The sequence below is a fragment of the Formica exsecta genome, unplaced genomic scaffold (assembly GCF_003651465.1).
Source record: "Formica exsecta isolate Colony F162 unplaced genomic scaffold, ASM365146v1 scaffold4, whole genome shotgun sequence".
Lineage (NCBI taxonomy): Eukaryota > Metazoa > Arthropoda > Insecta > Hymenoptera > Formicidae > Formica > Formica exsecta.
The window spans coordinates 131,194-140,887 of record NW_021851238.1 but is presented as its reverse complement, the minus strand read 5'-3'; the positions used below and the strand labels follow the sequence as shown (position 1 = coordinate 140,887).

The 9,694-nt window shown below is 29.9% G+C and overlaps 4 protein-coding genes across 6 annotated transcripts in view; 3 read left to right on the top strand and 1 right to left on the bottom strand.

Moving 5' to 3' along the window:
- Window positions 1-8,366, top strand: part of LOC115240015 (transitional endoplasmic reticulum ATPase TER94) — a 39,221-nt gene extending 30,855 nt beyond the window's left edge. Inside the window, exon 13 of the mRNA XM_029814938.1 lies at window positions 8,041-8,366. Within this exon, the coding sequence (XP_029670798.1) occupies window positions 8,041-8,161 (121 nt within the window). The 3' untranslated portion in view covers window positions 8,162-8,366. The remainder of the gene's footprint in view (window positions 1-8,040) is intronic.
- Window positions 987-3,589, top strand: LOC115240021 (coiled-coil domain-containing protein 25). Its single transcript, XM_029814956.1, has 6 exons — window positions 987-1,124; window positions 1,273-1,320; window positions 1,412-1,503; window positions 1,597-1,979; window positions 2,102-2,291; window positions 2,817-3,589. The coding sequence occupies exons 1-5, from the start codon at window positions 1,100-1,102 to the stop codon at window positions 2,181-2,183; spliced, it is 630 nt and encodes a 209-aa protein (XP_029670816.1). The 5' UTR covers window positions 987-1,099; the 3' UTR covers window positions 2,184-2,291; window positions 2,817-3,589.
- On the bottom strand, window positions 2,391-5,376 carry LOC115240018 (queuine tRNA-ribosyltransferase catalytic subunit). Of its 2 annotated transcripts, none has more exons than XM_029814948.1 (8): window positions 5,225-5,376; window positions 4,899-5,108; window positions 4,064-4,153; window positions 3,814-3,967; window positions 3,594-3,726; window positions 3,308-3,469; window positions 3,032-3,200; window positions 2,391-2,955 (listed from the first exon to the last, which is right to left on the bottom strand). In XM_029814948.1, exons 2-8 carry the CDS (start codon window positions 5,097-5,099, stop codon window positions 2,611-2,613), a joined length of 1,254 nt encoding a protein of 417 aa, XP_029670808.1. In that variant the 5' UTR covers window positions 5,100-5,108; window positions 5,225-5,376; the 3' UTR covers window positions 2,391-2,610. The 2 variants fall into 2 exon arrangements, with proteins under 2 accessions (XP_029670808.1, XP_029670807.1); XM_029814947.1 differs by having other exon boundaries at window positions 5,181-5,234.
- Window positions 6,012-9,694, top strand: part of LOC115240022 — a 29,310-nt gene continuing 25,627 nt past the window's right edge. Inside the window, exons 1-4 of one of the 2 annotated variants that reach the window (XM_029814957.1) lie at window positions 6,012-6,174; window positions 6,397-6,976; window positions 7,059-7,154; window positions 7,281-8,022. In XM_029814957.1, coding sequence (XP_029670817.1) covers window positions 6,508-6,976; window positions 7,059-7,154; window positions 7,281-7,330 — 615 coding nt within the window. In that variant the 5' untranslated portion in view covers window positions 6,012-6,174; window positions 6,397-6,507 and the 3' untranslated portion in view covers window positions 7,331-8,022. Of the gene's footprint in view, window positions 6,175-6,207; window positions 6,977-7,058; window positions 7,155-7,280; window positions 8,023-9,694 lie in introns of those variants that run through there. The other variant, XM_029814958.1, reaches the window with a different exon arrangement.

Genomic DNA, 9,694 nt, shown 5'->3' with positions numbered 1-9,694 from the left:
TATATATATATATATATATATATATATACTATAGTTATATTATATGATTACCAAATTATATATACACATAAAATTATAGTTACTGGTATTTAACAAAATATTACATGTATGAAGATAACATTCCTCCACATGAGGTATGCATTTCATAGTATGCTATAATATGCTCTATTGATTATGCATAATGATCTTTATGTAGAGTGCCGGAAATTGCTTTCAACGTTGTACAATTTATCTATTAACAATTCTTAAAGAGAAAAAATGCTTTAATATGAAATAGCAGCTATTATTTTGGCACAATATAAATTCTTAAATGAACTGAATTGGTAAAATCCAATTCACAAATCTGTATATTGCTTTTCCAAACTAAAAAGTAAATTTAAAAAAAATATATGTTACAAAGTATATATTGAACTATAAAATTGCGGAACTTATTGCACCCATAATTGCCTTTGTTGAAATAAATATATTGATTGAGTTAACAGAAATTTTTTTTTTCACATTTTTATTTATATTTCGTAAAATTCTAATGATTTCTGCGTAATTATACTGTATATATATATATATATATATGTGTGTGTGTATGATATGTATGTACAGGCATACATACATATATATTACTTTTCCGGATTGAACATATCGTCGAATGGTCGCGTTCAGCAGAGAAAACCGCTTAGTAGCAATCGAATGTGATTGGTTCTTACTTTTAGAACCAACGAATCAACGTCAAGTGTTGACAAGACGATAACTGAGCGCTTTCTCTGCTGAACGCGGCCAATGTCTCATGTTTTAAACCGTGCGACAGAGCGACTGCGCCATTGTTGGCAACAGTGATGCCAGAATGCCCACGCTAGCAACACGCAACCGTAGTGGAGGGGATACGCACACAAGCGAAAATCGTGTATATGTAATGCGCAGAACGCTCTGCGCATTACATATACACGTTTTTCGCTTGGTGCGTATCCCCTCCACTACGGTTGCGTGTTGCTAGCGTGGGCATTCTGGCATCACTGGTTGGCAATCGTTGGCGCTACAAAATCATACAAAATATTTTTGGCAGCTAACTTTGTCGCATGTGTTTTAATAGAAATTTTCATCAATAATGGTTTATTATTTCATAAGTGAAGGTAATTTTTTTTTATTTCTCAATATTATATTTATTTTTAATAGATAGGGAATTAGTATATTATATGTCTCTTTAAATTATTAATAAAATATTGTTTTGTTACTATTTTGAGAGGTTAGACTAATATACTGATTTTGTGTGCATTACAGTGGTACAGCCACCCATTACACTGTTTATGGGAGTTGACAAATATGAGAGTAAGATAGAACATATTGTGTATTATTCATGATTAATAAAAAATTATTTTTATAATATAATGCATGATTAATTGGATTTTGTTTAATATAGATGAAGACCTTATCAAATGGGGTTGGCCAGAAGATGTATGGTTTCATGTTGATAAATATTCCTCTGCTCATGTATATCTTCGACTTCGACATGTAAGTTTAATTATCGATTAAAGATTTCTTATTTAATCAATGTCAAAAAGTATGATATATAAAATATGTCGGGTTTTTTTTTTTAAATTATAGGGTCAGACAATAGATGACATTCCCAGCACTGTGTTGGAAGATGCCGCACAATTGGTAAAAGCAAACAGCATTGAAGGAAACAAAATGAATGATATTGATGTAGTGTATACAATGTGGTCAAATTTGAAAAAAACACAAGGTATGGAGGTTGGTCAAGTTGGTTTCCACAAAGACAAGGATGTTCGTAAGATTCATGTTGCCAAGCGGATAAATGCCATTGTAAATCGGCTTAACAAGACGAAACGTTCCGAACAAGTAAACTTTAGAGCTGAGAGAGAACAGAGAGATATGAATGAACGAGAAGACAAGAAAAAACTCTTAAGAGAACAGAAAGAAAGGGAAAAAGCAGAGGAGAAACGACGTCAGGAAGAAGCAGAGATGAGGTAAACTGTTGTATACCACTGTGATTTTATATCAATATTCTAATTTTTGTTATATTATTCACAACATATTATCTTTAAATATTACAATTTAACTAATATAGGAATAATTATATATTTTTTAGAAGTTATAATTCTCTATTTAATACATCTAATATGACTTCAAACACGGAGAACAGTGGATACGATTCGGATGATTTCATGTGATGAAACTAATATTATTGTTTATAACATGTGCCTGATTCTTCACCATCTCCAGCAAAAAATGTGCAAAAGAAGAAAATTGCAGAATAAAACGTATAAAATATCTTTCAGGTATGATTATTTATCTGATTTATAATATGCTCTTTTTCAAATCTTTTCTGCAAAAGAGGGATATTTCTGTATGAATCAATATACACTATGCTTGTCCTATAATAGAAGATTGATTTTTTATTTATAAATTTCAAAACACTGGTACTGCTTAATCCATGATCATATTGTATATTGATAACAAATGATATTATTATCAGACTTATGCCTATATACATGGGGTAACAAGCATTTATATATATTACTGTGTATCACACCTTAATATAATTAAAAGAATAAATTGTAGGAATAAATTAGTTATATTAGTGTAAAAATTTTAGTTTTACAATAGAGTAACATTGACAGCCTCCAAAGCATTAATTATCCATATTGGATAGTCCTTATTGGGGTAAACTGCCAACATATATTCCTGTATAAATCTAGGGAATCTTTGTTCTTTTATACTGTCTCTGATGTCTCGCATTAGCTTCATTTGAAACGCGACATTGTGAACGGTTAACAGATGACATGATACTGTTTCTATTGTAGCGATTTGGTGCAGATAAGCGCGTGTGTAAGTCTTACAAGTGCTACACTCGCATGATTTGTCTATCGGTATTAAATCTTTTTTAAACTGCGCTTGCTTCAAATTGAGCTGTCCCGTTTGTATCAAAGCACAACCAAATCTCTGAAAGTTTCATTTTAACACTTTAATTTTCCAATATCTTGCGCACATAAAGTTTTTCAATATATAAAATACTTACAGCTGTTCTCGTTGGAAATACACAATCATACATATCGATTCCTAACGCACTGCATACAATTAGGTCAACTGCAAATCCAACACCCATAAGATATCGCGGTTTATCTTTTGGAAGGATATTTGTTGATAGATGGACCATTTTCCAAAAATCGTCCTTACTCTCCCCACCACTAAAATTGTTATAAAAATTATTATTATATATAAGATTTTGTTTTTTTTCCTTTTTTTTTTAAATTTATTATTTATATTTTAACCAATAATCTAGTAATATATTTACCTTAAGCCTCCTATGGCATATCCATTCACTTTTCGCTTAATTAATTGTCGTGCGCTTTCGGATCGTAGTTCGGGATTTAAACCACCTTGCACGATTGGAAATATACTTTGCTCATTTGATCTTTCATGTGCTGATAAACAACGATCTAGCCAACGTGTTGTTCTAAAAAAATGATTTATTGTATCAGATTAATATAACATTTAATTACAAATTAGGCAATATTTAAGTATATGTAATCTAACATTTAATATAAAAAAAAAAAATGTTTTTAAAACGAAAATTGTACCTATGCATTGCTTCTTCTACTCTTGGTCCAGTTAAAGTACTTTTAACAACATCATCAAGTTGCATAATTATGTCAGCACCAATCGCATTTTGGATTTGAATTGAATGTTCCGGTGTTAACATGCACTCAGATTCTATAAAACATTATATAAAAATCAATGAAATTATATGTAAACTATGTTTTAATGTATATCTGAAAATATATATTTGATCATAAATACCATTATATGGTGATTTAAACTTAACACCTTCTTCTGCTATTTCGGCTAGGTGTAACAACGAAACCATTTGGAAACCACCTGAATCTGTTAAAAGGGCTCTTTTCCAATTCATAAAGTTATGCAAACCTCCAGCTTTACGCAGGACATCTGCACCCTATCAATATTAAATATATGATTTGTTATAATGTAGTAAAAATTATTTGTGTAATTTCAATATTTTTTTCTGATAGGATATGATTTCTGTGCTTACAGGCCTAGTTCCAAGATGATAGGTATTGCCAAGAATGATTTGACAATTCAATTGCTCCAGTTGTTGAGGCAGCAATCCTTTTAATGTTCCCTGAAAATTGTACAATGTTTGATGACATTAGATTTTATTATTTATCTACATTACTGTATATATACAGTAATAAAATGATACAGTAATCATAAATAGAATACAAATAATAAAAGACAGATTTTGCTTCCTCATAGAGGAAGCTTTGTTTTCGTGACAAAATTTTATTTTTATGAAAAAAAGATGTAAGCATCATTAATCTTTCAATTTAAATGATTGAATATAAAAGTTTTTTTTCATTAAAAACAAGCTTCAAGAGCAAGAAAACAAGATTTTATTATTAATGACAAAAAATCTGGACTTTAAGGCCCTGCGCACAATAGAGAAAATATTAGGAATAGGAATAAAATATTAAATATCAGGAGGAGGAGCAATTTGGAATTATTTTACATCAAACAAGGGAACGGAATGGATTAACGCATAATGAAATAAAAAAATAAAAATTAGAAATAATTAATCCATTTAGTTTTCTTGTTTGAAGTAAAATAATTCCGAATTGCTCCTCCTGATATTTAATATTTTATTCCTATTTCTAATATTTTCTCTATTGTGCGCAGGGCCTAACAAAATTGTAATGTTTTACACAAAATACTTAAAATTATAAATAGTTATTATCTTCTTTCTCTATGAAAGTTTTTTAAAATAAAGGATTTGTTTTTAATATTTTACATAGTACGCGGTAATTACGAATCATCTTGTATATAAATTTAAGTAAATATTTGTGGCAAGAAGAAAAAGTTTTATAAACCTGAGTTCCCACTGGCATGAATACCGGCGTATCCACATGATGATGAACAAGTGTCATCCTGCCAGTTCTGGCTTTTGTAGTTTGACATTCAGCGAATACTTCGAAAACTAACGGAGTTTTTTGATTTGTCATTTCTACTGGCAATTTAGAAAGTCCTACGTTCATTGTTGTACAGTATGTTTTGTAGAAAAGGTTGTACATAGAGAAAAGCTGTAAATATTATATTTCTATATTTTTTAATCTCCCTTCCGATTGTGCGAAATAAATGAGAGGTTATGTTACAATATCATTTGCTCCACGTGTTTTCTTTGTATAGCTCATTTTACCTGCGCATTTTAGTAAATGTTTAGGATAATTCACTCTACTTAGATTTTGATAAAAATACACTTAATCGATGCCTTTTTGCATAAAAAGAAAAAAGGTTTGAAAAGTAAAAATTGTCGCTCGATAGTGTAAAGTAAAAAGATAGTTATTAAGTGTTAAACACTTTTGAAGGTTAGGAAATCTGTCATACCGACGAAATTCTGGCGATATATATGCGCAGAAATGGAAAGATACACGAAATTCGAATAAAAATAAAAATTGATCCAAGAATTGATACGTTTACTATTTATTATTTATTAAATCCGTGTAAAGTAAAGTTCACATCGCTCGGTGATTTTAATGCAACGAGATCTATAATTGTATAATTTCATTTAGGTTTATAATTTTGCATGCAAACGCCATGTCCAAATGCAACGAGGCCTATAATTGTACAATTTTACGTTACTGCATAATTGCGCGATTCGGCCTTTCGGTACGCGATTACGCGTGAATGGCAAGTGTATGTGCAAATATGCATGAGTGCGTGCATGCGCGTCCAATAATTGAGGGAAGGTACAATAACGTAAAATTGTGCTTTTAATCATAGATCTCATCGTTGCATTTGAACATTGCTTTGCGTGGAAAGTTATATAAACCAAAGTGAAATTATACAATTATAGATCTCGTTGTATTAAAATCATCAGGCGATGTGAACTTTACTTTACACGGATGTAATAAATAATAAATAGTGAACGTGTGGAAGTATCAGTTTTTATTTAAATTTCGTGTATCTTTTCATTGCTGCGCATGCTCATATCGCCAGAATTTTGTCGGTATGACAGATTATCTAACCTTCAAAAGTAGCATCTTTAACGCTTAATAACTCTTTTTACACTATCGAGCGACGATTTTTATTTTTCAAACCCTTGTTTTTATGGAAAAAGACATCGATTAAGTGTATTTATATCAAAATGTAAGTAGAGAGGGTTATTCTAAACATTTACCCGCGTGTTTTATACTTTCAGCACTTGAAATATATTTTGCTAAATTTTTTTTACTGGACACCCTGTATACAGTATGTGTATGCTTGTGTAAATAAAGTCAAATAGTGTTATCGAACACAACGAAGACATATCAAAACACATTCGAACTGCAAAGTAATAGTTGTGAAACATTCGATATATTTTTATGCAAGGTGCGGTACAAATGTTTACACTATGATTATCTCGTATCGGATGTACAGTGTACGAAACGCATTCGAGGGAGAGATTTGTTTTGCAACGACAATAACAATTAGCTGGCAGATATGAAAACCGAAGTGTCCTGGAAACGACGATTTCTACGAAAGAAGCTCAAGTACATGTTGATATGCGTCCTCGTAGTCGCTGTGATATTCGTGTTTTATCAATTATTTTACTTCAAAGAACTGAATCGGGAGATCGTGGGCAAACTAATCGCCGGCTCGTTACGAGATAATAATCACGTGGTCGTCGGCAAGCAAACTTCCAAGTGGCATCAACCGCAGCATTCCAAGCTCATACGTGACAAAAACGGTCGAACTGTGTCATTGCGTGGTACGCGAGACCAAGACATTGCCAAGTATCTTCCCAATGTTAACGGAAAATTCGTATGTTTTGCTTCGAAGAGGGAAATCGATTTTGTGAAAATTAATGATGATTATTGTGACTGTCCGATGGATGGAAGCGATGAACCAGGTACCAATGCGTGCAATAGTGGTGTCTTCAATTGTGAGACCAATTCTAAAAAATCAGCAGGTATAGTAATGGAATATTGAATCTTATTGTAATCAGAAATAAATAAAATTTGGAATGTTAAAAATCATATGTAACATTGCAGCAAGAATACCATCGTATAAGGTCAATGATGGATATTGTGATTGTTGTGATGGTTCTGATGAATGGGCTGAAGCAGCATTATTGTACGAGCTTAAAGGTAGTTTTTAAGACATATTCCATTTTGCTTATTTAATCAGATATATATCAAGTAATTTTAGCATAATATTATTTGTTGTATTTTTAATAACTTATACTTATTATTTATTATTTATATTTATTACAGGATCAGGAAGTGTAATTTTTCATGGAGTTAAATGCTTAAACAGATGTTAGCAAGAACGAACTTTAGAAAGTGAACTATAATTCAGATTGCAAAAAGGTACTGTTGTTTGTGGTATGGACTTATATATATCGTGACAAAAGTTGTTACAAGTGTAAATGATAGGTAAATTCTTAGAACAATTCTTATCTCAAATTTATAAAGCATATTTATTTACTTTATTTTATTTTTTTTGTATATAAAACAAGAGTTGAAAAAGATTATTGCTTGACATTGAAAAAAAACGGAAGTCAAGTTTTCCATGGAAGCTATTTTTGAACTTGAGTAATGATATGTGTTGTTTGTTTAATTAAAAACTCGATTTATCATTTCTCCTTAACTTAAAAAGATGACTATTAATATACATAGAAATATAGCTATGAATAACAAAAAATCAGATTTGATAAAGTATATCTAATTTAGATAAATCAACAATACAAATCTTTCAAAAATTAGCACATAATAAATTATTTATGAGATATGAAAAAGAGATAGTAAAAGGAGAAGAGATTTGTAAAAAATGTTAACTCTTTTTAAATAGGGCATATTTGTTTATGTCATATCAATTATTTCAACAGATAATATTTTCACATGTTGATTTGAATAAATTGCAGTTATATAGTTTTTCGATCCATTTAATATGGGCATGGCATTTGTTAAAATGAACATAAAACAATTTGTTGATTCATGATTTCAATTAGAAAAATAAAAAAAATGTTTGTAGATTTCCACAAAGTGGAGTAGGTGATGCTCGACATAACACTCAAGCAATCAAGCCTTTCAAAATGATGGGGATGACAATCTCTATAGCTAAGTTTTCATTTCCTTATATGTCATTACAGTGAACATATGACAAAAGGGCCTGTTTGTTGCCACATAATATTTTGCACAGGGATCATTTTTAAATGGTACAATTGAAAAATAAAGAACGAAATATAACGAATGAAATAACGGAATTTTTGTATAAGATACAGTTTTGTGTTTGTAAAAGGGCGTGAATCCTAATCCACATAGTTGAGAATCAGTCAGATATAAAATATCGATTGAAACTACTTTGTCACGATTATTTTCGTGCCATTTAGCCAGTTTTATTTTAACAAAACTTTGCCTTTTAGCGGAACTGTTACCACATTAAATTATATTTTTCTCTTAACCAAGATGGCAGCATCGAATAAAATCGCATCGTTGATTGGTAATTATATGAGACAAGAAGATTATAAAGTGGCAAAATAACACTTTGTTATATATGCATATATATAGGAACATACATGTTGCAATTATATATTGTATATCCAATCTATTGCAACTTTACTATAGAATTTTATATATATGCATTAGCAATTATATATTTTACTATATTATTCGCTTGTTAGGAACTTAAATCAGAATAGACCCTTTTGCTGCATTATCACTGTACTCACTCAGAATACATTCTGTTGTTTATATTCACAAATTCCAGCATTATAAAAATTTATGCCATGTCGAGATAAAATTGTCATAATTGATAATTATGTATGTTGACGATTTTACAAATATTCCTTAATAGTAAATTATCCATATATGACCAAAAAGCTTTTCTGAATCTCATTATCCGGATCATGCAATTATAACCATTCGCAGTTTTATAAACGTTGAGATATCTGATAAAAATTAAGCCGAATAAGAGATTATTATAAATACAACTCGGATAAAAAAGAAATGTTCAATTTTCTTACGAGACCGGCAAGTTTGTTAATACTGTTACGTAATTAATCGTACATGGTTGAACATAAGTTCCAACAATAGAATTGTTAAAAAAAAGAAGTGTAATATATATATAAAAATATAAATCAATACATTGTTATTGAAGAGAATTGTTCTCTCTAGATAACGATTGATATTTGATGCGATTTTTCGATCTTACCATTTTTATGAATGAAAGTAATGTTTCAGATTCAGTGCGTAAAAAAGTAATTTTCTTTTATATATATTATTAAAACAAAATTGCAAGAAAATTTAATGTATCTATTTTAATATATCTAAAAATAATAAAAATTAAAAAAATGACTAATATAAATAATATAAAAAACAAGAAGGAAACAAGAGCCAAGCGCAGTTGTCTCTCATTACTCTGTATCTTGTTTTTTATACTATCTAAAAAAGCTTCAAATTTGTATTTACAATATCGAATTTTGCACACATCATAGGAATGTTAATCCAAATGCCAAGAATATCCTCGATAGAAAACGTAAACATTCGTTTATTTCTTTATTTGGAAACTTGTAATGTTATTCTATTATTGATCTGTCTAAATGAGTTATATATTGCTAGATCTGATTTTTTGTTATAATATATAATATATAAATACAAATAATCTCTTTTTACAGAGAGATCTTTTT

Excerpts from the sequence above, each read along its gene's own strand:
- LOC115240021 (XM_029814956.1), top strand. The coding sequence starts at position 1,100 with ATGGTTTATTATTTCATAAGTGAAG. Across the intron at positions 1,504-1,596 it reads TATATCTTCGACTTCGACAT|GGTCAGACAATAGATGACAT; the intron begins GTAAGTTTAATT and ends TTTAAATTATAG. Across the intron at positions 1,980-2,101 it reads CAGGAAGAAGCAGAGATGAG|AAGTTATAATTCTCTATTTA; the intron begins GTAAACTGTTGT and ends TATATTTTTTAG.
- LOC115240018 (XM_029814947.1), bottom strand. The coding sequence starts at position 5,219 with ATGAGCTATACAAAGAAAACACGTGGAGCAAATGATATT. Across the intron at positions 5,109-5,180 it reads CACGTGGAGCAAATGATATT|CTTTTCTCTATGTACAACCT; the intron begins GTAACATAACCT and ends TAATATTTACAG. Across the intron at positions 4,154-4,898 it reads TCATGCCAGTGGGAACTCAG|GGAACATTAAAAGGATTGCT; the intron begins GTTTATAAAACT and ends TACAATTTTCAG.